This window comes from Onychostruthus taczanowskii, unplaced genomic scaffold (genome assembly GCF_017590055.1).
Source record: "Onychostruthus taczanowskii isolate IOZ18803 unplaced genomic scaffold, ASM1759005v1 scaffold83, whole genome shotgun sequence".
NCBI classification, from domain to species: Eukaryota; Metazoa; Chordata; class Aves; order Passeriformes; family Passeridae; genus Onychostruthus; species Onychostruthus taczanowskii.
In genome coordinates this window covers 3,099,654-3,127,620 of record NW_024506221.1, presented here as the reverse complement: position 1 = coordinate 3,127,620, position 27,967 = coordinate 3,099,654, and the positions used below count along the sequence as shown (strand labels likewise).

The 27,967-nt window shown below is 37.6% G+C and overlaps 1 protein-coding gene across 4 annotated transcripts; it reads right to left on the bottom strand.

Annotated features, from left to right (window-relative positions):
• Positions 1–41: 41 nt before the first annotated feature.
• PAIP1 (poly(A) binding protein interacting protein 1) lies at positions 42–27,932 on the bottom strand. Of its 4 annotated transcripts, none has more exons than XM_041424625.1 (13): positions 27,735–27,932; positions 27,247–27,397; positions 26,237–26,354; positions 22,670–22,851; positions 17,214–17,402; positions 13,815–13,927; positions 10,094–10,205; positions 8,396–8,521; positions 6,208–6,314; positions 4,116–4,233; positions 3,928–3,982; positions 3,226–3,319; positions 42–1,604 (listed from the first exon to the last, which is right to left on the bottom strand). In XM_041424625.1, exons 3-13 carry the CDS (start codon positions 26,265–26,267, stop codon positions 1,511–1,513), a joined length of 1,221 nt encoding a protein of 406 aa, XP_041280559.1. In that variant the 5' UTR covers positions 26,268–26,354; positions 27,247–27,397; positions 27,735–27,932; the 3' UTR covers positions 42–1,510. The 4 variants fall into 4 exon arrangements, with proteins under 4 accessions (XP_041280559.1, XP_041280560.1, XP_041280558.1 ...); XM_041424626.1 differs by having other exon boundaries at positions 27,258–27,397; XM_041424624.1 differs by lacking the exon at positions 27,247–27,397.
• Between the last annotated feature and the right edge of the window lie 35 nt (positions 27,933–27,967).

Genomic DNA, 27,967 nt, shown 5'->3' with positions numbered 1-27,967 from the left:
CTAAAGACTTTGGAATGCTAATACAGTCTTTATGAGCATACTGCATTTTGATACCTTTTATTTTTCCAGCAAGAATCAAAAGATAATCAACCCTGAAATTTGTACTTTGAAGAAGAGAAAGGAGTGCTCAGTGAAGGAGAGACAGAAGATAAAATATCGTTTCTGTTCTAAAGCAAGAAGAAAAGGTAGTGATATTATACCAAAGGAAATAAAGCTACTTAAATTTTATTTTCCAAAACTTCAACCTAAATAAGTATGTTAAATAAACATCCAGAAAACAGCCACTGCTTACTCTACTAGCAGATGCACAACTTATTTAACCAAACAAATAATAGTGAAATATTATCAGAATTATTTACATGCATATTTACAATGCGTGTTCTTTAGAGTAGCTAACTGTTGGGAAATACTTGTGTTTGTTTTTGGTAACAATTTCTACTCAAGTCTAACCAGCAACAGGTAACAGGAAACAGTTCAACTGAGTTTGGCAACAACAACAATGGAGCATCCTAGGAAAACTAACATGATTATATGGAGTCAAAAAAAGAGCAGTTGGCCTCAGAATGTTAACATTTATGAAATATATGAATTTACTCCAACTACAAAATTAAATCAAACTACATAAAATTAGAAGAATAAAAGAAAGTTACAAGGATTGGGAAAGGTTAGACATGTTAGATACATTACTAGAAAAAAAAGCAAAAGAAAAAAAGCACTGCACATACTCTTGAGAAGCATGGCTTAGAGCATAACTGTATTAATATTGCCTTGAAGAACACAACAAATTACAGAACAGCTTTTCTTGTAAATTTGAAAACAAGCTTATCTGAACCAAAGATCTTGAAAGCACCTCACTTCCAAAATACTGCTTGCTTTTTCACATATCAACATGTAACATATTTATTCCAGGAAAAATGAAAAGTCCAGATCTCACCCATGTGTGTTTCGAAAGAAGAAGAAAAAGGAAATGAACAAAACGAAAACTTGTACACAAAACTTTCACAAGCCACTTTTCATGATTGTGAAATATATGAAAAAAAATTTCTTTCTTATTTGGATCATACTCTTCTTGGAGGGGGAAGTGGAGGAAGTAAATGCAAGACATATTGTATATGGTAAATAGAATGAGTAAATCCCAATATATACTAAAGCAAACAAGCAAGCAAATTCAGATCATTATTCTTTCCCTTTCTTCCTCAAGGGAAGTTTTATGGGACAGTTCCCCATTAAATTTTAATTTCAATTATAACTTTTAAATAATTTTTATTGCAGCCAAAACATTGTTCAAAAAACATTTTTCACAAAATAAACTATGATATATACACAACATTTTAAGTTACAGGGCATAAGTTTACATTTTTTGGCAGATTGTGTTAAACAAAATGGAAATTGTGTAACTTTAGTACTTGGAGAAACTCAAGTTTCTCATTTTGGTACAAATGTTTTGTGTCCCCCTTCACTCTAACCATACCTAAAGTGGTTAAATAAACTAACATTAATACATAACATCTCACTGTTGTCTGTTATGTTCTGATTCTAGACAGAATTTTTCATATGCTTCTTCAATTTCTGGATCCATCTCATCATCAATCTCATCAAAATACCTGAGGGGAAAAAAAAAAATTACCAAAGATGTTAGATTTTCAGAGCCAACAGATTTTTAGAATTTGTGTAGGTGTCAAGAATAAAACAAAGGTTTATAAATTACTATAGTTTATGACATTTTCCTAAAAAGAATGAAAAGGAAAAAATAATGGGTACTAGGAAACAAAGAAACCTCAAAGCAGCACAGATATGTTCAAATACCTACAGTGTTTGCCACCTTTTCAGATCACCTTACGCTGCCCAGTTTAAAAGACAGAAGTAATTTCCAAGAGGATGGAAAATGAAATCATGCAATCCACGCTTCCCAAAATTTAATAATGCATCTGTACTGATCCAATTACAAAAAACCGTAATTACTAACATATTGCTGTAATTTTGATTGGTCAACATCCTAGTTCAAAGACAGAATACATTAATATAGAAACCCTGCATTCCTGTTTGTTGATATGTAAAAGAAGGACATAGAAAATGTGTAAGAAAAGGTTTTTGCTTCAAAGTGTTGTGCATTGAGGAAGCAGGCTACATATTTCTCATTTGTTCCTTCTTTCTTGTAGAAGTGTAGCCTACAGACAAAAGAGGCTCACCCTCCTCCCTGATGTCATCATGAGAAATAGCTGACAGAGAATCAGCAGACATTTGTCTAAGCTTTTCTTAAGCCTTCAACAAAGCAGGTTACAGTCACCTTCCTTGAAGGTTTACTTAAGAGTGTTCTACATGTCACTCTTAGGATTTGCTGTGTTTTTTAACGGATATCTGTGTTCAATTTGCATTTTTCTTCTAAGCAGAGGTTCACATGGGTCTTTTTTTCCCTTCAGTACGAGCTTGTGGACTTCTGATGACATCTCTAATATATCTTCCAAAGTTCTTGACATTCCCCTCAGCTAGGTACACAGTGAAAGTTTTCTAATTTACTAAAAAAATACTAATCCAGGCCTCTACTCTTATCACACATAAAAACAACACTGAAAATGTTATTGTGTGTCAAATCATGGTCTGAAAGACCTCTTCTATGAGCAAAAAGCTCAAGCAATTTATTTTAGACCATATTTCTTTTGTATAAACTGGTGCCAAAATATCAGACTACATTCTTAACTATTGCTTCCCCTTTTCCCATTAGTTTGTCTTTCTTTCTCTACAGGAATACTGAGTAGTCCTCCTAATTGAAGGGAATAGTCCTTAGGCTGAAGAGAGGAAGTTAACACTTTCTCCCTTTCAAAGACACTGGAAATTCAGTAATCATCTCTTGCTGGGATGTTCATGCACATCAGTCAAACAAATTTAGGTTGCCTCTCTACAAACACTTGAAGGCTTGGTGCTTCATTTTGCTTGCAATTTTTTTCTTAAGTGAAGAAGTATATTTGCACATGTCCATAAACATCTGAGTTACATCTGAAATGTAATTACCATACTCAGTAGAATAAACATGAAACAGGTTTCAAACTTGTGTGATTAAAAACCAATTTAAACCTGAACAAATGCATCTACTGTAGAACCAAGTAACAAAGTAACAATTACATTATTTAATTTCATTTTTGTCAACACTGGAATCCTAAGTCTGAACTATCACAGCATCACAGTAAAAATAACTATTATTAAAAAATATGTCACTAAAAAACATACAGCTCTCCAGGTCCTGACAGATCTGCTCCATTTTCTTCATAATATGGAAACAAATCCTCTCTTTCAAGCAGCTCTTGGTATTTTTCTTGATAATCTGGCAAAGTAAAAATGAGACTGAGTAACATATAAGACTACTCTGCTAAATTAACAGAAATACATAAAGTTTGAAAATTGGCTGGTTAATGAATTCATAAAAGGCGGGAAACATATTTACAGGAAAAGACCCTATTGCAGTGTTTTCTCAGGACATGAATGGATGTCTAGGAATGATGGCTAACTTCTCATAGAACTGTAAAGGTTATGACAGATGTCTTTACCTCAAATTGTTATGCCCTGTTGTGCTCAGATTACAGATAAGGAGACCAAGGATTTTGATTTTATTTTGATACTACAATGGACAAACAAATGAAGACTTGAATATTCTGATTTCTGGAAAGGTCAGGTGCTGTGGACTACTGGACAAGTTCTTCTGAGCTATATGAACTCAAATGCACATTCTCCATTTCAAACATCTACCTTCTTTAATGCAGAATAAATCCTGTGCTCTACCAAACCAGGAATTCAAGCAGAATTTTGTCTTTTAAGTTACATAGGTTTTAGATTCTTGAAGAATAACACTTCATTTTCTTCAGCAGGCCATAAACTTAATTACAACTTTTTAAAGAAGATTGAAAAGACAGGTAAGGTGAACTTGTGCCATACCTGGGTCTGCTGCAGTGAAAGGAACGCCATCAGAAGTGTAAAACGTTGGTTCATTCTAAAAATAAAGTCATACAGAAAGTTATATGTATTCAGAGAGAAAGAGGTTTGTACTTTTGAGTAATGCAATTATCTATGAATCAAACCAAATTCACATGAATTAAGGAACTGAAATGTCCATATATTCTTACCATAAAATAGTTTGGGTCATTTTCAGGGGTAGCTTCTGCATGTGGAGTTGTTCCATGAACTCTACCCCAGTTACTAGATCGCAGTTCTACTAGTTTCAGAAGCATGTGTTTCACATCTCTGAAATAGAGAAGCACAACAGTTAGAATGTTTTGTGCCAAGCAAGAAATTTGGCTTCTCTTACTGTGCAAATACAAGATAGTTAAATCCATCCAAAAAAACAAGTTCAAGAACAATAAAATTTGGTCCATTGTGTAGATAATTTTGAATTCAATTTTACAACTGCAAGTCTAGATGCTTTCTGTGCCAATTATGAGATATTCACCCTCTCCACTTCCTCGGCTGTTAAGTAAGGAGCTCATATGAAAAAGGAAATTTCTGTAGCTTTTACTGAGATACCACACCAGGCAGTACAAGCTGAAGAACACAATCCTTTTTGATAAAAGGATAATACTGGGAAAAAAAGGAAGATGATCTTCAAATTTTATTTTAGTTATCTATTCTATGCTCCTAGCTTTAGTCTTCTTCATCATAATGAAATGTTTTAGTCAAAAGTAAGAAGTAATGCCCCCCATATCTTAGATACCAACACCCATTTCATCCCTAAAATAAGAGAAAATTCCTTCTTCTTTTAAGCTAGTTTATGGAGAACAGTATCATTAAAGAATGCAAAAAAAAATCAGTTATTTTCCCAGCTGAAACTGATGCCAAATTGATTTTTGCCTTTTTAAAAATATATTCTCTATATTCTTTACATGTGTATTTATAGCTCCGTAGCCTATTACAGTATTTGCATTTTATCTACTGGCTAGCATTTTATCTACTCTGTTAGACAGAGTGACTGAAGAAATTCCTCAGCAGCTCCAAGCCACTGGTCCAAGGTTAGATTCTCTGGGAAGCCAAGGTTGAGACCAGCTGTCCCAGACACATTTTCATAAACAAAGTTTAGTTCCTATCTGAGCGGGGGAGGAATTCAGAAAGGGTTGCCCTGGGGGGGAATTACCTCACCACTTATGTCTCTACCTGGGGATCCCTGTCAGTTATGCTGATTTGCTAAACATACAGAAATTGTATACACATTATGCTTGGTGTTCATCTTCAGCTCTTTTCCACCCAGTGAGTTGAGCACCTAAAGATCCTTGTAAGATAACCCCTTTTTGTCACTTGCGTCTGGCTCATGATTTTAGGACCAGCAAAAAGGCATCAAAATTTGTTTGTTGTTCTATATATTTGAAGCCTCAGCTTGTGCTATCTATTTTGAATCCTGAAGGAAAAATTTCCTCATCCTCCTTGGGGTCACCTCAGTTACAACCCACAGATGTTATGAGCCACTCTTGGCCTCTCTCCATATGGTAAGAGATCAGTGTCTGAGTCCTCTACAAGTTTTTAGTAAGTTTGCAAGAAGCTGAGGATGAAGCACAGCAGAATCATGCACACTGGTGGTTTTATAAGAGTTTTATGATAATAGTCAGCTACTAATATATTACTAATACATTAGTTAACCACTCATTTTTTTCCAGATTAAAGCTAAGACCTTGCCAAACAGGTATGCTCTCCGGAAAAAAAAAAAAAAAAAAAAAAAAAAAAATCAAACCACAAAGTATATTTCATTTTGCCTTTACATTTATAGTAATTTGTATGTATTTAATACTGCTACATATTTAGTACTTTTTGTATGTATTTAAGGCTGTTCAATTCAAAACTGAAAGTATAAACTATGAGATATTGCCCCTATTTTCTCTTTGTATATACTTGCTTTAAGAGCCTAAAGCACTTACCGAAGACATTGAGACCTAATAGGTTAAAAAACCCCAACTCAACAGTGGAACTTGAATCTCTATTAAGAACTAAAATACAAAAAACCCACCCCAAAACAAAATCAACTCAACTGCAAAAAAAGCTACATTACCCTTCAACTGAAAAACACCTTTTATTTTTTTTTTACATGGAAAATGACCTACACACATGACATGTTAATGTTCATAAATATAAGTTTCAAAGATAATTTTTTGGACTTGTTCATTATAGTTGAAGATTTTTCAAGGTGTTCTCTTTCATATAAACAAAACACTGCACATAAACTTATCTTCTCACCTGCTACAGTTTGCATCCAACACAACATTTTCAATTCTCTGAATAATTTCCTCCATATCATTCTTTCCTTTTTCTTTCCAGGCATCTTCTAAAACAGAACCTGTCAACTGAAGAAAAGGGATTAGTATTTTTTTAAAGAAAATTAGAAATCCTTAATAAACAGTCAACTTAAGAGATTCTGCAACAATTCATGACAGACACTTGGACTACCTGGTGGCTGACACTCCCAGCTGCCTGTATCTCTTTTCTAAACAGATTAGCAGCTCTCATAAATAGTTTATTTTAAACTACAGACAGTGTAGGAGCTCTGTGTCCAATATTTATGCTACCTAGAAGTTCAGAGCCACTTGTTTCAGTCTTGAAATATGATTTCAAAACAACTCTTCAGTGACATTGGTCAGATCTTACTTTATTTTAGTACATATTACCATCATTTATTTCCTTTAAATCTTATTTTTGCAGCTGATTCCACCATATGACAACAGGAAATACTTTATTGAGCTTTAGAAACACTTCTGTCATCTTGGGCAGAATCACACATGCCAGAGAATTTCTTCTGGGTATATATGAAGGAGACCAGGATTATGTGAAGAAGCCAACCTGAACTTTAATATGTCAAAGTCTATGAGGCTAAAGCTGCTGTCAGGAAAGCTTCAACGGTCTAGAGCAGCTGTGGATGAAAGCTTTTTACTACAAGAATAGGTATTTCATTGCCAATAATTGCACAGGAGGAATTAAATCAGAAAAAAAAATAGTTTGCCACTAACAGCAATCTCCTCAGCATAAATATTACATGATCAAAAACGCCTGGAATGTTTTTTAATGACACAAAGTGATAAAATCCCAAGAGAAAAGCAAGTATATTGGTCAGCATTTGCTTGCCATTCGTAGTATTCCACAGTGGTCTCACCTTAATCCTGGATAATTAGGAAATAGCATCAAGATTAGTTAAAAATAAACATATTGCACAACAAACAGAGAAAAACCTCTATCACTGTATTAAATGGGAAAGATAAAATGAGACATTTATTACTTCAGTAGTGAAACCAAGGTTTCATGAGGCAGCCTAGTCTAGCTACATATATACTCAACATTTGTGAATACTATAAACATCAGAAAACACTTGCATGAAAAAACAGTCTCTGTTCTGCAACACTTTTTAGATATGTGTCATAAAACAATTTAGATGACTGGTTTTCTTCTTCCTCTTTACTGCACCGTAAAGCCTCCTGATTTGTGTATTGCTGCTTAAAAAGGTTCCTCAATGGGCCTTGCCTCAGGGAAGCACTGCCAACATAAGGACTGACCACAGGAGTGAATGTGCTCACTGAGCACCATCTAACACTTGCTGTCAAGCAACCTCCTTAAACATCCAAACGTCAAATGAAGGTTTTAAATTACAAAAATCTCTCTTCCCTACTCTATGTTTATGATATCAAAAGAAGCTGTCAGAAATGAAATTCAAGATAGAACAGGCTGAGAAGCAGTGGAGTATGAGGAAGGGTAAAGAATGAGGAAAAAATGTAAGTCAACCAAAAATCTTCAGAAACATTCTATTTAGCATTTACCCTTCATTCCTAATTTAAACCGCTTTCCCAACTACAAGTATAATGATACCTAGTGAAGATAAGAGTTTCTGTTACACAGCGGCTAACCATTTTACAAGAAAAGTTATGGGTTATGAGCAAAGGGGTTTATTTCCAACATGAAAGAGAAACTTATATATTTCTACAATAGTAATGACACAGCACAGAATGAAGCAACAGATATTAAGAACTTTTTGCCACAAAAAGTGGTGGACCCCAATGGCCAAGTGTCCCTCAGAACACACAGCATACCTAAGATATCACAATTCATTCAGACTGGTTACAGTTTTCTCCCACACCAGAAGCAGCAAAATGAGATCTAGAGGAACCATGCATTTGTTGGCAATTTAGCTTCAGTTCTATTGCTCATTTGTACACAAATGGCCTTGAATTTATTTTTAGAGCATCTTGTTACTTTTTTTACTGGCTCAATTTCCAAATGGTACTAAGGAAAACAAAAAAGTAGTTTGCTCTGCTAATACTGTAATGTATAAACCCCTACAAATACTTCCTCATTTGGAATTTACCCTACTATTCCCTATATTAAAGCTAGGCAGTTTAAAAAACTTGATTTTTTTTTTCTTTTAAAACTACTGTCTCACCTTCAGCAGTTTCACTGCACATATCAAATTACTGTCCACAGGATTAGAGAAGAGTGCATTCAGTAATTCCCGAAGGCCTTCTTGAAGAATTTCTGCCCGTGTAACCTGTCCCTTTGTTCCTTTAATCTGCAAAACATATAAAAACCCCTCCAATATTCAAAATACTTAAGTTTTAGAAATTAATTTGGGCACATTTTCTCTGTTGAATGCTGTATTATTTAGTTTGTGATCAACACCATTGACATCTATATGCCAAACACTGTAACCATTTTAGAGCACAGACTTTCACAGAATCATAGAATGGTTTGGGTTGGAAAGAACATTAAACATCATCTAGGTCATCACCTACCTCAATCTGCTGGCCGTACATCTTCTGATGCATGTTATGTTGAGGTCCTCATCCACCAACACCCAAAACCCTTCTCAGCAGAGCTGCTCCTGACTGATTCAGCCTGGATTTGTGCCTGGCCCAGATGAGTACCTTGCACTTGACCTTGTTTGCATGGTCCCACCTCCCAAGCCTGTTTTGGTCCCTCTGGGTGACATCCCTTCCTGCCAGCACACTGACTGCACCACACAGCTCAGTGTCAGTGGAAAACTTGCTCTGAGTAATCTCCTTGCAATTCTGGCATAATAATGCAAGTCTAGAATTTTGTTTCTCTGCTAACAATTTGCTAAGAAAAGCTACCAAATGCCTGTGTAATGGTCCAAAAAAACAAATTCCCAGAACCTCATGCTCTTTTCCACACTGCATTACCTATTCTCTACAGCAGTGGTAGCTTAGTTCTAGAAAGCAGTCTTTACATAATAATATAATTAAAAAATTACAGAAAATGGTTTAAAACCAAATAGTATACTCCAAGGAATACGGTATACTCCACAAATGGACAACTTCCCTTGTTCCAAAGTCTTTCAAAATCTTAATTTTCTTCTTCTAGCAAGTGAAAAGTAGATTTCAAGGACCACTTAAGGTCCAAAAATGGAAGAGTTAGAGAAGGATCTTCCTCATGCCAGCAGAACATTTTTATAGTGTTTGCTTAAATCAAGCCACTGAAACAATCAAGTTATATGTGTATTTTTAACTACATTACAGCAGAAAGTGAACTTGGTGAATGCACAGGCATAAAAATAAAAAAAAATTGTACATATTTTTGAACATATCATACATGCATGAAGTTGCTAAATACAAGACTGCGTACTTCATGCATGCACCAATAACTCAATCATCAGAAGAAGTACCTTTAAAAGTCTGCATTTTTAATTCTTCATTTTGCAGATTCTCACATCTGCCTCAAGGGTTTGGTAACACCTCTTATTAGCACCTGAATACTGAATAACATGTTTTTGATCCTGATCTGCTTCTGCTGGGCATTTAATAGCATTTAATATGTTGGTTAAGTATAGCCATCTAGGGGTTTTGTCAGTAAAAGAAAATAAAAGCTTAATTTCAAAGATGTTTGTGGTTGGCTCTTCCCACAAATTCTTACACTTTCATTTTTATACATTTCTAATCATCTTGTCCTTTTTTGTTTATATGTTTCTTGGACAAAAGCATTATAATGAAACTGTTCTAAAGTTCTTTTACTTTACTGCCCTCTGCCTTTAGAAAAACACCCCAAATTATAGTCCACTTCACTGTTTACCTACACACAAGAAAAAATGTATGAAGAGCCATGAGACCCCTGACTTTCTTCTTACCTCCAAGTTAAGATAAAGTTCAGCTAAGAACAGCACAAAGGCATGAAATTGTTTTCTAGTAGTCTCATCCCCTTTGGTAGCCTCATCTCTGTTTTCATACTCCGTTCGACACCTGTAAAAATTAAAGCACAATTACACCATCTGTAGTCATTCCAACATATGTAACACGCTACTCATTTAAAGGAATGCTGAGAACTTATGAACTGCATGAAAGTTGAATGCTGGGATGTATGATCTGTGAAGGGAATGAGAGGCCTTCACAAAGAAACAGTGGATTTGTATCATTTTAGAGAAACACATATGATTAGATGATTAGGTCTTTAAGCACTGAGATATTTAATGCAGTAAAATTAAATAGAACAACTTACAACATGTAGAAATTAATAGTCACACAATTTTTACAACTGAATACGGGTCCAGGATGTGCAACAGTAACACAGGCAGCCAATGCCTGAAGAAATGAAGTAGACATGTTCCCCTCTTCAGGATGCTTACCACATTGTCTTAGATGCCTTTACACTTATTTGATTAATTCTTTATCTTGCCATGTTAAGTGACAGTAATACATCATTCATGACACCCAGCTGAGTGGTGTTAAGTGACACTCTAGAAAGAAGGGATGGCACAGGGACCCTGACAGCCTTGAGAGGTGGCCTTGTGCAACTCATGAAGCTCAACGAGGCCAAGTGTAAGGTTCTGCATACAGGTCAGGGCAATGCCAAGCATTAAGAACAGCTTTGGCAGGAAAGTGGTTGAGAACAGTCCTGCCAAGAAGAACTTGGGGTGTTGGGCGATGAGAAGATCGATGTGACCTTGCATGCTTGAAGCCCAGAAAGCCAATTGTATCATGCATCCAGAGCCCTGTGGGCAGCAGGGGAGGGAAGGGATTCTGCCCCTCTGCTCTGCTGAGACCCACCTGGAGCACTGCATCCAGAACTGGGGTCCTCTGGACAGGGAGGACACAGACATATCGAGTGAGACCAGAGAAGGCCAGTAAGCTGACCATAGGGCCTTAGCATCTCTCCTATGGGCATAGGCTGAGAGAGCTGGGATGCTCAGCAGGGAGCAGAGAAGGCATCAGTGACACCTTGTAGCACCTTCCAGTATCTAAAAGGGGCCCCAAAGAGTGCCGGAGAAGGACTTTTCACATGGGCTTGTAGTGACAGGACAGAGGGGAATGGCTTCAAACTGACAGAGGACAGGTTTAGACTAGATGTTAGGAAGAAATTTTTTACTGTGAGTGTGGTGAGGCATTGAGACAGGCTCCTAGAGAAGCTGTGGATGCCCCATCCCTGTGTTTAAAGCCAGGCTGTATGGGGCTCTGAGCAACCTGGTATAGCGGAAGGTTCCCTGGCCATGGCAGAGGGGTTTGGAACTAGATGATTCTTAAGGTCTCTTCCAACCCAAATAATTCTATGATTCTGTAATTTAAATATAAATACAAAAATAGGATTAACATACCATGGCAGTGAAGTAATTTTTCTAGTATTTAAAACTGTGCCAAAAATACACAAGTTTACATAACAGTACAAAAACAAAATTAAAAAATATTTCAGATAAAAGGAAACCCAGACAAATTTTAATGTATTCTGAATGATTGTATAATGGATAGAGAAAAAGTGCAGAAACTGAAAAGTCTTAAGAGTTGAAATACAAAGTTTCAGGTAGAAACTTTGTTGAGAAACAGAAGATTGTTGTGGTGCACCAGTTTAGTTGTTCTCTTGCACTGGGTGATTGGGAATTTGCACAGAATAGTTTTGTATTGCACTGTATAGCTTATGTTATATCATGTGGTTTGTTACCCCGTTTCCCCATCACATGGTCTTTCCCTCACCTGTCCAGGTACCACCTGGTGGTCTCTCCCCTGGGTTATCCCTCCCCTCACTACTCCTCACTGGTGTCCCACTGGCTGTGGACCTCTCCCTCTGTCCCCATCCCGGGGGGTATAAAAGCTCCCTGCTGCCAGGGAACGCTCTCTTTTCTCCCATGGGTTTGTCCGCCTGATGTGTGTCTTGGAATAAAGGACAACGTTTCCCACATGGAGGAGAGCACTTATCAATCTTTTACCTTCGTCTATGAAGTGTCGTGTCGGCAAAGGTCTATAGCTAGGCGGAGTGGACCCCAACAGCCCAGGAAATACGTTCCTTCAGAAGATGACCTCTCTGTGGTCACATTATTAGGTTGTTTACCTGCACACATGCTCCCCGCTCCTTATTTCATCCATATTAGCAAGCAAAATATCAGCAACTTTAAATTAAAAGCTTCAGGGTGCTAACATTAATGTTATCCATTGGGTTTGCTTCAAAACCAAGAACCAGAATGTGCAACATTAACAGGGACTTCCTATCATGTTCAAGTAACACACAGTTAAAAAAAAATCGTAAGCAATGACTTTGAAACAAAAAACAAAACAAACTAACAACAACAAAAAAAAAAACAACAAAAAAAGAGAGAAAAATGAGTGCTTTCAGCTTCTGCATGCCCTGGTTTTAGCTTTTGCTTCACAGTGCTTGCACTACATCAAGGACTCTTCTGCTTCTCACCACAGCCCACCAGCGAGGAGGCTGGGGTGAAGACGAGGGGAGACACAACTGACCCCCTGCTGACCACACAGATATTCCATCCCATGTGCCCTCATGCTCAGCATATAAACCAGGGAGAAAGCTGCGTAGAAGCCACTGCTCAGGAACCGCCTGGGCATCCTGGGTGGTGAGCAACTGCATGGTGTGTCTCTTGTTTTATATATGCTAATTCTTTTATCATTGTTATTATATTCACATCCTTTTCTGCCCTAATAAAATATCTTTATCTCAACTCATGAATACTAGTTTTTCTGTCCCCAAGTCTCTTGCCTATCTCATTGGGAGGGTGGAGGAAGTGAGTGAGGGGCTGCAAGCTGTTTAGCTACCTGCCAGGTTAAACCACAACATTCCACTCAGGATAAAAGACCATTGAAATACACTACAGTAGAAGTTCATCATACTTTTGCTGGAATAAGTAAAAACTTTTCAAATAAGAGGCAAACGTGAAGCTTAGAAAGCCAGACATCTTTAAACAAAAAACAAAAGGCAAATTTCTGAAGAATTTAGGGAAAAAAGTGTCCAAGACAGTACTTCTTCAAATATCACGCAGTAATATTTGAGAGGATATGTAACAATTTAAAAATGTTGCATTTTTTGTCAACTACAAAGTCTAATCATCATTAAGCTGTGGTCCCCAGAAATCTGAAGTAACTGAAACTGAAGAAATTTATCCTTCTGGATTTTATACAACTATTTCATAGATATAAAGTCAGTTAGCCCATCAGTGAATAAACCTTACACAGCAATTGGAGGAAAAAACCAAAAGCAGTAATTAAAAAAACACAATTAAGTAAGTATTGGCAAGAGACAAAGGACAAGGATAGTACCTATATGTGCATTTAGTATACTTTTAAAGTAGATTAACTTTTCAATTTGCACTATTTTGGGGATCAGTCTAATATACTCAGTTCAAAAGAACCCACAGAACTTCAAACGGAGTCTTATTTTTATGTTTAAAAATATAAAAATATTTTAAGATGCATGTGTTCAATACTCAGCATGTACCTGTGTTTCGATACTCCTCAATCTGTACTACTGTTTTAAATAAGTATCTCTTTGTATGCAACAGAAAGAGTTAGCACACAAACCAGGAAGATGCAACTGAAGAGAGTAACAGGCTTAAAGTGACTGATACTGACCTCTGAAGCAGCAACTGTCGGAAGTTCCCACTTTGTGGACTAATGGTTAGGTGGTGAGATAGATAGTTACACAACCGTGCTCCCATGTATGAAAAATTTGGGACAGATGTGGCCTTCCAAAATAAAAACGTAAACATAAATTATTTATAAAAGTAATGATTACGCTATCAGAAAATATTTTAGAAGTTTTTTTGAAATCCATGCTTACTTAATGTTGATCAGACAACTCAAGAGCAGAAAATTAATGATTAATAATTACTATTTGCCGTGTTCACTTTTGTATTGCTTTAGCATGTTGATATATGCACTTCACCAAAACTTAAAAGTTCATTACACTGTGATTCTGTGGCTCTGAGAAAACAACCACCATTATGTCATGTGTCTTCCTGTAACTCTACTTCTGCACTGTGACATTAAACTGGAAAGTGTCTCAAAGTCAATTACAGACTGCTTATACAAAAAAAAGCAACCCTGGACATTAAGACACTTTTTCAAGAACACATACTTTCTCAAGGAACAATGAATACATAGAAACAACATCATAAAAATTATCTTCTTTTAGTCTATAAGCTATTTATTCCATAATGTCTTTTTGCCATGTTTAATACCCAAGGGAAGAGTGTAAGAACAAGGCAAGCAAAGAAAAATACTTTCTCCCATATATGCTCCAGCAATCTACAGAATTGCAAACTTCTGAACAGAGAGTAAGACTAGACCATTACAATTAACAGCTTTATTTTAAAACAAGTCCTGTTACTGCTGAACATCTACACTTATGTCATCTAAGAAAAGGTGATAGGAATGATATTGTGTAAAAATCTTCTGTTTTCATCTGATAATTCAAAATTTAAAGAGGTGGAAATTTATTTTGCTCACTCATTTTCAAGCTTCCTCTAACATCTGAGTTTCAGATTATTTCTCAGATGCAGTTTCAGTGAAAAGAGGTTCTGCTGCAAATAACTTCACCAGTTCTGCCCAAAAGAAAATGAGGATACTAAGAATTCAGTAAACTTCTCCTTTGGCTTTATAATCTTTGAATATCTTTTTTATATCTTGATCATCTATCAGTGCTACAGATATGTTTGTATGTTTGAGCTGTTCCAACATGTTTGAAAAAAAAAAAAAAAGTCTTGTTAATGCAGTTGTATCTAGCTACCTCTTACAGGTAGAGAAAAAGACATAATTCTACTATGAGAATAGAGTTGCTGGAAAAAAAAATGAAGTGTCTTTGGAAGACACAGCAAGTTTAAGTAATTAAGACAGACAAATGGAATTCAGTTTCCAGTAAGGGGCATGTGTACTACCAAAAAAAGACTTTGATGCTGTGGTTCAATTAGTTGCTCTGACTAGAAGAGGTACCCCTATTTTTAATACTTTTTCCTAACAAAAACAAACCCAACCCAACAAACCCAGCAAACAAAAACTTTAACACCCAAACACCTACACAAATTATTTAAACCTCATCTACATTATCTTCCTTATAAGTTGATCTGTACTTGTGGTTGCACCAAACACTGAAATAGGTATGATCTGGCATAGCGCACACAGACAAAAAAAAATAATTCCACCCTATATCTTCCTAATAACCAATCATTACATTGCAAAATCATATTCTTGGAACAATTATTACTGGTAGCTTTATCTCCAATTCAAAAAAGTCACAATTTGAGCATGAAGGCTAATCTACCAATACGTATCTTCAAAAACTGTAGTTGCTCTAACAGGAACAATCTACTGCATTAACTAGACAACAGTAAAGGTTCTTAAACCATGAATTCAGTGTCCAGCTTTTGGAAGACAAAAGAATTGGCACTTCATTTTCTGCAAACATAAATAAGAATACAATTACTACTTATAGGCAGGCTAAGATACTTTACACAGAGGTGATGGGAAGACCCTACAGGACTTGGGTTTACTTAATTTCAGTATATTTCCTTTACAAACCTAGCATCTGTAAATCTGCTTAGTTGGGTCAAATTTGCATCACTGAAGCAGATGCTTATAAGTTACAGCAATTTTAATTGTTTTGTGAAAAACCTGGAGACAAATGCTTGACCTTCTGTTCAAGACAGAAGAATAATAAGTATAGTTGGCTTTCCTTAGACACTATGCTAGCCTGACACACAGGGTATCTAAAATTAATGCTTCTGGATACTAGCATAGCTTTTTGTCATTAAGCTTTATTTTTAATGTAACCTTTTCATGTAAATTTTTCAGACTAACATTGAACTTCTGAGTTGAGGAAGCCACAGTAAACTCTAATGCTGAACTTGTTTTTAAAGGGGGACAGAGAGGAAGAGGCAACACTAAAGACTTCTATTAAATGCAAGTCAATGTGTTTAAAATAAATAGCATAAATTCTTCTTTTTTCCCTTCCAATAAACTATCCTCCATGGGTTCAAATAAAGAATGGGAAAATGAAGCTGCCAAATGCAGCACAGGTGATCGTCATGTCTAACGAAACTGGTCTCAGTCAAATTTGCATTAATTCTGTATAATAATGAGAAACTTGAGACTCTACAGTTCTGTGCAATGACCAACCAGTCATTCCACTGCTACATATAGCAGATTAAAATATTCTGTTAGTATCTTCACTTAAGTAAAAGTCTGCTTTTTTACTTTTATTTAAGGTAGAACTTGAAAGCAACAAACATATGAAAGACACCCAACACAATAAAGAGCAAGCCAGAAGCATGGCTTCCTTTTCTGCAGCGAGCCCAAAGACGGTAACAGCAGCTCATTTGCTAAGCAACACATATTAAGCTGTTCTTTCCAATGGCTCCCCCAATTAGTGTAGAGTTCAGCTCAAGGTCTCTGTCCTCATTTCCATGGCCATCAATGGGACTGGACCTTGCTACCCTTAGAGGAGCTTTTATTTTCTCCAATTATGCTGTTCTGAAATAGGTATATTTCAAACAAAGAAAAAAGACTGGCATTAAAGAGGTATTTCCCAAAGGATGGTGTGTACAGTAGGTATGAATTTAATTTTTTAAATAACTAGGAATTAGAAGTATCTTAGGACAAGGAAGACTTTTTTTTTTTTTTTGCACAAGAGAATAAAAGTGTACAATATTGCAAAAGTTTCTTCAATCTTTACTAACAAAAATTAAAATAAAACTTCCTTTAATTAAGTAGCATAATTTCAACTGTAGTGCATTACCCAGGAGATACAAACACACAACAAAGGAAACAGCAAACTGGGAAAATGTATAGAATTCAGGCATCCCAAATCTGAGCTACTATTTCAATTTACTAAGCAAAATCCTTCCCTATGTATTTCAGGCTAAAGGGAAAAATATCATTAAAATACTACATTGATACAATTATGTAACAAATACTGGAATGCCTGTCTTGGACACTGGGTAACAAAGGCATAATGACCATATTGTAATACATTACCTGCTGATAGATGAGTTCAACAAGTTCTTGTAAAGCTTCATCTGCAATAACCCAGCCGTTCAGTGCTGCAGCAAACTGTTCTATTTCCGTTTCAAAACAACCTGGTTGCTCCGTGAGGTGGTTTAGGAAGCCTTGTACATATTCTGCCAGGGTCAGATAGCTGTCACATCTATCTTCAAAGGAGGAATCCTGCAGAAGTGAAAGAATATGCCAACTACTTAAAAACAACCTTGAAGAACTCTTACACTTTCTGTCTCCAGAAATAACCATACAGCCCTTAGTTTTGGGTCTCTGTATACTTGACAGAGATCTTTTTTACACAGTTCACTTCAACATTTTTACAGAGCATAGACCCCCAACACCTCCTGGAGTGTAAACTTCAGAAGCCTCTTGCAGTCCAATCAGCTTAAGACCAGGTAAAGTATTTTTACAGACATTAGGGTCTTCCAGTAAAATACATTAAAAAATGCATTAAAAAGAACAAAGTTTCCCAAGCTGGTTGTAAGATTAACTAACAAACCAAGTAAGTTTATCTGTTAAGGGTAGAACTACCAAACTGAGACTCAACACCCATTCCTGGTGTAGACAATAACTGTACTGTGGATTTATGAATCGCAGGAGGAAAAAGAATGGAAAATTTGAAACAAAGTACTTTGACCTTAGATAGCGTGTATAGCGCTCCAAAAATATGCAGAAGGGAGAGTAATTAGAGAAATAAAATAAATACATAGTACCGTTCCCATGTAAGAAGTATAATCAGAAAAACTGCTATTTTAAAGTCAGATTATTTGTCTCTTGGCAAAAGATGAAAAATTACAAGGCATGAAATGAAACTACTCAAATTGAATTGCATTAATTTATAGCTACTGAGGTTTAAAACCAGACAAGACAGTAAACACAACTGCTCTCTAAACAGAGGAGGGGCTACCCAGTATCACTTTATTGATATTTATGCTTCCACCAATGAAACAGCTTTTGTCCATTCAGAAATTAATCTATGTGAGAGTATCTAAAGCCAATACTGTTCCAGATGACTATAATGCAGGTATATGAAGAGAATAGCAAAGAAAGCTGCATACTTTGTAATGTCACTAGTAGTAACACAGTGCAAGTAAATAATCTTGTCACACTACACAAAAGGTTGTGTAAATCATCTCACATATTTCAGAAATGCAAGAAGGAGCCTGAAGTGGTACTTCTAAAAAAAATGACTTACAATTCAAGACCTAAGAGTAAGGTAAGGAAAATCAGAATTCTCAACTGGTCTACAATTTAAAAATGCTTAAAGGGTATCTAGGGTAAAGCTGAGCTAAAATGATAAAGCATTTTTTCTTTACTTAGTGTACATAAATATATCGATAAGGATTATAAATATATTGTCCCCCTCCCCCTTCTACTCCCTCAGTACGGATTTTTCATTACTTTGTCTTCTAAATGCCTGTCTCTCCTCTACCGAGAAGCAACATGGATCTGTGAAAAATTTCTAGCTGGATATGAATTATGAGAAAGACAAGATACCCATTGTTGAAAATCGCATCCTGATATTAATTTCATGACTTGTGAAGAATGTGTGGGTAAAAAAAGCAGACTTTCCAAAATCATTCAGACATATCATAATTAGTGAGGTGGGACATACATCAGTGTAACAGAAGTAAAACATATTTAAGTAGAAGATATGCCAGCTAATAACACTAAAGACTGAACAACTTAATGTTGCCCACCAGAACTACCAAAAAAATATAGGTTTATGGAAATAAAGGCAATTATTACTATATAAAGCCTTTGACAACCTAAAGATTGGAGCACAGGCACTTCAGAGGTCCTTTCTAACCTAAAATTTTCTATGATTCTAATGGCTTGGAGCTTACAAATCCAAAAAGTAAAGGCTAAAAGGCCTGTGTATGACTTGCTACATACCCTGCTTCACTAAAGAAAAATCAACATTTATAAGGCAATTTCAAACAGCCCAGTAGGATTTCTGTACAATAAATTTAAAACTAGTTTCTTTCACAGAACTATTACATTACTGTGCAGCCACTGCAGCTTAATCACATACAGCTGAACTAGCATCTCTCCAAACAACCTGTCTGAAAACTCTCCAGCCAGGCTGCAGAGCATGCAATTGCTGTAGCTAGTAAAAGAAGCTGCTTCTTCTGACAGCCATCAGATTGTTACAAGATCCTCCTTCAGCAGAGAGGAAGGTATCTTCCTCTCACGCTCTCCTGGCAAGAATCCAGCCTTGGAGAACATCCTTGTGTTGCAAGGGATCCCAGTACCATTTGGTATACTGGTGTCCCTGTTGTATACTCTTATTTTCAGTTTGCAATTAAGAGCCTAAACACAGAGAATTAAACTCTATATCATATTCATCTATCTGTACTAAATAGCAACTTCAAAAGAAGTCTAGGTTTCAGTAACTACTCCAGGGAACTGAACAAATGGGAGAGAAAAATGAGTACTTTGGAAATTCAGAAATATACACGTTTATTAAAATTTGCAATTGATACTTTAAAAACTAACTAAATTCAGCCCAATAGCTTCTAGACATAAAGTACTTGCATGTCTCATTGTCAGATTTTAAAATTTAACATAAACGTAGAACCATGCAATGTATCAAGCCAAGGAAAACAAAGCAAATGGCTCTTGATTATTTTTCGAGGGGAGTTGGCTAACAGAAGCCTGTAAGACTACACATCACTACAAAGTTATAATTTAAAGCCACAAAAGTAAACTAGAAGTTTTCAGTTAATTTCAATAATTACTCCATCAACCCAGTGCTCCAATTTCTTTCTCTAAACTTTGATAGCTATAGGGTGGGATCCTGGATTATTCCAGCAAAAGAGTAACTGATGAAAAGATTATAGATTTGACTCTTTTTTATTATGCGTCAGTTCATGAGTTTACATACAGAAGAGTAGAAGGCTAAATAGGTACTAGAATTCCTGTGATATACATAAAGATAAAACAGAAACTCTATAGCAAAGATTCACAAGACAAATCTGCTCTTACTCAGTTTCTTTATATGTACTCATTGCTGTTTTTCGTTATCTAGTAAATTCACATTTCCACTTAAGAACTTAGTCACTAGTAACTTATCATTGATTTGATTTTTCTTCAGACTTCTTAGGAAAAAGATTTTCTTCCTTTTGTTAAATAAACTCATTAAGTTTCCAATAAAGTTACTGCAAACCCAAGCACAAAAAGACTGTTGCATATACAAAACCACCTATTCATGCTGAATGAGGTTAAGTGGCACTCTTATGCTTGGTCTTCTGATGGAAATGACTGAAGTTGAAAAAAGCAGGAGGGAAGGATTATGGAACCCTAAAATAACAAAAATCTCACTCCTAAAGCTACGAAGTAAGAACGTCATTATGCCCATCTGATGGAGTGACAGCCATATTATTATCATACACGCATTCCAAGGAACAAATCTGGTGTTTCCTACTGGCAATTCAAACCTATCTAGTCACTAGTTCTGCTACAGACATCTACAATTTCTATGGGTTGGACTCTGTATGCAAACAGAGAATTCCATGGAGACCTTTCTTCAAAGTCCTGGTAAAGTTTTTCTGAAAATTCTAGAAAACCTTGTCAGCTGTACTCCTTAAACTATCTTCACAGGTAATTGATAGTTTTGAGCATCAAAAACTGGAAAGACTGGAAATTAATTGACCTAACAGCAAATGTTACATGGACAGACACAGTAATTAAAATGGTGCATAATCAAACAAGAAATCAACACTATTTAAAAAATAATAAATGTTTTTTTGCTACTGCAAAATAACTGTGTATTTTATGAGGGAAATACAATATTTCAGATCTAAAATCTCAGGGATCTTTACAAATGGAAGCTATAAAGTAATAATTTTAAGTAAAAAAAGAAGTTTCTCAAAGCTCTGTTTTGATTCAAATTTTAAAACTCAGGGTCAAAATCAGTAAGAGTGCTAAAATCAGTAATGTGTGCAGTAACTGTAGAGTGTGCTAAATTTTTTATTTTTATGACAATTAAGCCCAGTTTATAAAATTCCTTCAGTTACTAAACTACAAAAATAACAGATTTTCTAATAGTGAAGAAGGAAAGAAAAATACCACTGCTTTATGTGTATTGTATTCTAATTAGATTAAAGACCTTGCAACATGTTTTGCTAATGTTTTCAGAGGTAGTTTTATTAATAGATGAGTCACATTGGTAGCATATTCCAACATAGCAACCAGGAACTCCCACATGCTTGTGTGTTTTTGCAAAACAGCTGAAAAGCAACATTGTTGTCATTGAAACTTCACAGTTTTAAGAGTGCACTATGAATGCTATTGGAAAGGTTGTTTGGGTTTTATCTCTGACTAGAAACTGAAACTCTTTATTTATAGAGAAAACATGTAACCAGTGCTGGGGCAAAGAAGCTATTTTTTCTCCCAGATTATCAATCCACCAAAACATGTTCACATTGGCATTGTTAACAGTTGTATATTGGCTGCGGCGTTTATTATACAGGACAGTAATTACATTCAGTAAACAGGCAAAGCTGGTAACACTAAGGTAACATCAATTTTACTGGGGAGGAAAAGATTTCAAAATACCAAATCACCATATTCAGCATTCAAATGAAATATTTTTCTACCAGTTATCAAAAATAAATTTGATTCAGCATCGCCCTTTTTTTTTTTTATCATTGATTGTATTTGTAAAAGTTCCCACCTGTTTAGATATAGTACCAGAGTCTGACTGTTTGTGTAACAAAAGGATATGCCAAGAATTCACAGAGATCTTCTCTGGAGTAGAATTACTGAAGCAGTAACATGGAAGACAATGGAGTAGAAAACAGAAGTACCAGCTGTTATTACATGATGCATCTACAAACTGATCTGAGTCTGGCTGGAAATACATTTCTTACTAGGTGTGTTGGTAGGTAACTGGTAGGAATGAGTTTAACACTCTTTTTGCCCTTTGGTGATACAACACCACTGATGACACAGGATGGTAGAGCAGCTTAGGCAGTCACGACGAATGGTACCTGTGGCACAGGAAATTCAGGAAAGGCAAAGCCTGTGCTCAGAAAAGCTAAAGTTCAAGCTTTCTCTCCCAGTGAATTCTGCATAAAAGTGAAGTTACGCTTTCATTTAAAATGCAGTATAGATATAACTACAACACAGGTAGTCACCAAAAAAACCAGCTTACTCTCATGTTGAATGCAATCAACGCCTGGTGTAGTCAAAAAGGAATATGGTTATGCACAGCAAGCTTTGGCAAAATATCCAGCATATGTAAATCATAATAGTCATTCGTTATCAATTAACATCCTGGCTGGATCTCTGGAGATTATAATCAGAATTTTTGCAATCCCTTCAGCAAATACAGAATTCAAATTATTTGACATAAAAGATTTCAAGAAAATGTTATAAATTTGAATACAAGTAAATTGGCACATACTAAAGAATGAAGTTAAAACACTCACTGTGAAATTCTGATTGAAGTTCTGGTTGTACCCTGATGGATAAAATTCAGGTGCTATAGCAGACAAGTTTGATGTTGCTACAGGATCCACAGCTAACTGAGGTTCAGCCATTTCTGGTCCAGAATCAAGAACTGAAACTTTATCTTGTGATCCAGATGAAATTCCCGTCTCTTGCAGGTGTTCTGAAAAATTTTTGTTAACAGCTTGTCTTAGAAATCACTAAATTGGTATGTATTCACACAGAGTAAACACAGAATATGCATGTTTGGGTTTTTTACTTAAAGTATGGTTTTACCATAAATATACTTCCTTTAAATACACAGGCTCACTTTAAATACATAGGTTTTATTGTTTATTCTTAGATATGGATGTTCATTTAAGCACACTCCACATGTCTTTGTACATGATAGAAAGTAAACAGTGCTCTTGTGCAGGTGAACAAAAAAATAAAGGGAGATGGGAAAAAACCACATTGTCTAAGAGTTAACCTAAGCAACTAGTAAATCTGCTTATATTACATTTGATTATCCTGTAATTTTTCACAGATTTTAGATACAAATACAAGATACATTTGGAAGGTCAATAAATGACAGACATTACTGATTTTGACTAACACTTATTTTCAACAAAATGCTCAGGGAGACTTGGCTATTGTTGTTCTTATATACCATTTGCCAAAACATGCAATTGAAGCATTTTTAAAACACTATTTTCCAAACCTCTATTTACAGACTAGCTCATAAGTTTATTGAAAACAGAACCTGATACCTACCTGAAAAAGCTGACCAACAAACATTGCTTTGTATTACTGTTGGGTTTATTTTTTTTTTTTTTGCAAATAGGTTGGAATTCTTCAGTAGGGGGAAGGCTGAGACCATCTGCAGTCAGATTAACAGATGGATAAAAACCACACTCAGGTGTCGGGGTACAAAAGGGGGGAAAGGACAGAGAGTATTGCAAGCAGCTGCAATACATCATTACACCTTTACCTGGTTCAGGTCCATCACCACACATGAAGGGGTGAAAAAAATAGACAAGTACATATGAAACATTATTTAAAAAATTACAGTAGTGCCATACTGTACTTAAAACCAGCATGCTGGTTTCAACTGGGATTGAGTTAATTTTCTTGTTGCTAGCTAGTACAGCACTGTGTTTTGGATTCAGTATGAGGCAAATGTCAGTAGCATGGGTCTTCCATGTTCTGATGGTGAACAGATGCACAAGAAGCAGGGAGGCAGCAAAGACTGGACAGCTGACCCGAACCGGCCAAAGGGATAATCCACACCACAGAATGTGACGTTCAGTATATAAACTGGGGTGGAGTTGGCCATGAGTTGTCAATTGTTGCTGAGGGACAGGCTGGGCATCGGTCAGCAGGTGGTGAGCTGACTTCGCCGCGCATTAGATGATTCTCCTGGGTTTTCTTCCTCTTACCCCTCCCTCGTCACCCAGGTGTCCGCCGGCCCCCAGGGCTCAGCACGCTGACCCGGCCTCAGCGCGGTGCACGCATGGCGCACCCGGGAACAGGACCACGCACCCGAGGGCAGGGGCCGGTGCCCCCGCGGCGGGCGGGGAGCTGCGCAGGTGCCCCGCGAAAAGAAAGAGCGAGGAGAGCAGCCCGTACCTGCCATCCCGGTGCCCAGGGGCGCCGTCTTCGGAGGCCGCAATGGTTCCTGCTGCGGGAAGAGGCCGCCCGGCTGGTGCTGCTGCTCCTCGGCCGAGCCCGAGCCGCGGGACGCGCAGCCCGCGGGGCGGTCCCCGCCGCCGCTCTCCGGCGCGCCGCACCCGCGGCCCCGGCCGGCACCCGGCGCTCGGTCGAAACTCTCCGACATGCTGAGGCCGGGCGGCTCGGGCGCTCATGGGAGGGAGGAGCGGAGCGGAGCGGGGCGGGCGGGCCTCGGGGGGCGGGCGGAGCGCGGGCCCGCCCCGGCCCCGCACTTTCGGTTTCACCCCCGCGCAGCGTCGCGATGGCCGCGCCCGCCCCGAGCCCGCTGCAGCCTGGAAACGGCGTTTCCAAAGGCACCGTATTCCCTGCGACTGCATCTCCACGGTAACCAGTAGGGCGAGGTGACCGTGGCAGGGCCAAGGCTTCAGCTACAAGAGGAGACCTGCAGCCACAGGTGCATCAAGCCACGCTGTGCATACACAGCTGTTTACACCAGAGAGGGATGGAAAAGCTACAGGCGAAATTCTAAATTTAACCCCATAAATTTGAGGCTCCATCGTGACCATATTATTGTACGGCTAGGGCTACTTCATAAAACTATGTTTGTTCAGAAAAATATATTTTCATGCATAATTTACGCATGATGTGGTAACAAATGCTCTTCTGATTTAATGTTGAACAACCACCTTCCACACCAGCAGGAACCAACTGAAGAACATGGTCCGTGTAATGCATTTTTCCTAATATTATCACATAAACTGAGAATGGTTCAACTCACATGTCCATTTACAATTTAATTAATCTACTCTTCAATTTCAGTCCAAAGTCTTGCTCTCATTGTTTTGCAAACTCTGTATCACAATCAGCTTTCAAGATGAGGAGGGCAAGTGTAACCTGGTGTGTCACAAATACCTCCTCAACTAATGCTGCTGTGGGAGTTTATATTTTGTCTCCCTGCACAGTCTGGTCTGTGCCATCCTTGTCACTTGTTCCTGCCACAAAAAAAAAAAATCAAAAGATTGTGTGGCATTGGGTGCCGCTCTGTTCACCACTCACGAAGGGGTGAAAAAAATAGACAGGTATGTATGAAACATTATTAAAAAATTACAATAATGTTGTCTTGTATTTTAAAATTGGATTGTAAAATGGTGCCTTTAGAAGTCAGGTACCTATTGGGTTTATTATTACATGTTACCATTTTCAATTATTAACAGGGGAGGGGCAGGGTATAAAATATTAGCTCCCCAAGGCATGAATTGGACTGATTTTTGGCAAGATAAAAAGGTGGCCAGACATTAAAGGTGTCACAACTTAAAATTAATGAGGCTCATGGGGAAACTGTTCCTAGGCAACCCTTCTGGAAATATAGAATGGTAAACTAATAAATCTATATTCTGCAACTGGAAAGTGAGCTGATGCAGGATGTTTTGAATGAGTCTTAAAAAAACCATTATAATATTTCACTTGTGTAAACCATTCTCAAAACTAATTCAAGCAGCATTACCAATTCTTTAAAGATCACAAATTAGCTATTAAATTTCTCCATTAAAAATATTCAGTGTTCTTGTGTTATCAGCTCCAGTTTTAATGCCTATATTGTGACCTCTGTCAACATCTGTAAACTTTGCCTTACCAGGAGGAGAATGAAAAGCTTACATTAATGTGAAGAAAAATGAAATTCTCCATCGTTATATACTAATGGAGAATATGCCAATTTTGAATATGCCAATCTTTCGAGTTAGCAAATCTCATTCTTTAAAGTTTACGCCTAAGAGGAAATGAGTGCCTTAAGTTATTGAGCAAGACAAGTTTTCACTTTTGGACGTAAATGTGAATTCTTTTCACTTAGCAGACATTTTATGTTATATTAATTTAATAACCGTTTGGCAACTACTTACCATTTAAGGTGGAATGTGATCCCAAATCCATATTTTTCTTACAGATGCACTACTTAAGTTTGCATGAACACAGCTGAGTTTAGCTAGGAGCCCAATTTCCTCTCCCTAGTGTAGACACCTAAAACAAAATTAAGAAAAATAATCAGGTAGTTAATTCCAAAATAACAAGCCCCAAATACTGCCTACAACAATACACCCCTTCAGACTGCTTGACATTATGCTTAGATGGTTTTGGCCTGAGTAGCTGAAGTCCTGTGAATTACTTCAGGCCTCTGAGGCCACACAGCAGAACCCCTGAGATCGCTAAACTAGACAGACCTAACCTAAGCCCCCAATGACTGGATCAAAACTTTCACCAAATACAATTATGAACACTTCTAGGCAGCCGCTAGGAGATACCTGCTTTGTCCTAAGTGTCTTACTTAATAACCTAAAACTTAGCTCAGAACCAAATCCACACACACACCTTCAGTGCCTGGTGCCAAGAAGTCACACACCATAATATTTTCACCATTCAGAACACAGGCATTTTTACATGAACTATATATTTTTTTAATGCTGATAAGATATTTTTTAATTGGAAAAAAACAAGAGGAGAGAGCTGGTTCTAGCTTTCGAAATGTAATTTATTGTTAATAGCTGGAATTATTCCAATCCCTACCACACTGATGAGGCATGTTGTTGTAGGAGTCAATGGTTATTGAGCCCAAAACATAAACCACAGGCAAAATCTATAGCTCTAAAGCTCTACAGATTTCACACAAGCTTATTTAAGCACAGTAATGAATATTTAGTAGTAGAGAATCCTCTTAATTATTTTCAGGGTAACTCTCATGTTTTCAGTGCTTAACTTTACTTGCTAAGTCACCACTTACAAGTCTGGAAGCTGTGTCATCTCCAGCAACATGTAGTTTGCATGAGCAGCTACACAGACTTCAGTAAATTAAAAAAAACAAACAACCAAAACAAAAAAAAAACCCAAAAAAACAAACCCAAAATACGCCTCATACATGGAACCCACAGATCGTGTGAAGTAAGACAACATATGCAGGACGGTGTGAAGACAATGTACGGAGGCAATAAGCAGCGTGGCCGGCTGTCCTCTGGAACTGCCTCTCCAACCCCATGTGCTCTTCATCCAGCCATGTATTATTTCAACAGCTACAGAATCACAGGAGCACAGAATCGATTAAGTTGGAAAAGACCGCTGAGATCATCGAGTCCAGCGTATGGCCGAACATCAGCACGACAATCAGACCACGGCACTGAGTGCCACGTCCAACCTTTCCTTAAACACCCCCAGGGACGGCGACTGCACCACCTCCCCGGGCAGCTCATCCCAATACCAAATCACCTTTTCTGTGAAGAAATTCCTGCCAATGTCCAAAGTTGACACAGCTCCCCATCTTCTGTGCCCGTACTGCGCCTACCACTCCGACATCTCGCTGCTTTATCACGCATTTTAAGAAGTAACAATAAGGAAGAGGACACTACTTACGTGCTATGGCGTTAGCCCCACGTCCAACACGCGCGTTTCAGCACGTCTCCTCGCCAGCCCCGACCTTCGCCTCCCCGCCGTGGCCAGCCACGGGTGGCTGGACGCGTCTGTCCCGCTCTCCCGCTGCCGGCGCCGCGGGCTCGCCCAGCCCCGCGCCGCCGCCCCTCAGACGCCGCGTGACGCGGCCGCCCGACCCCCGCGTGCCCCTCAGTCCTTCCGGGTTGGCGGGCACG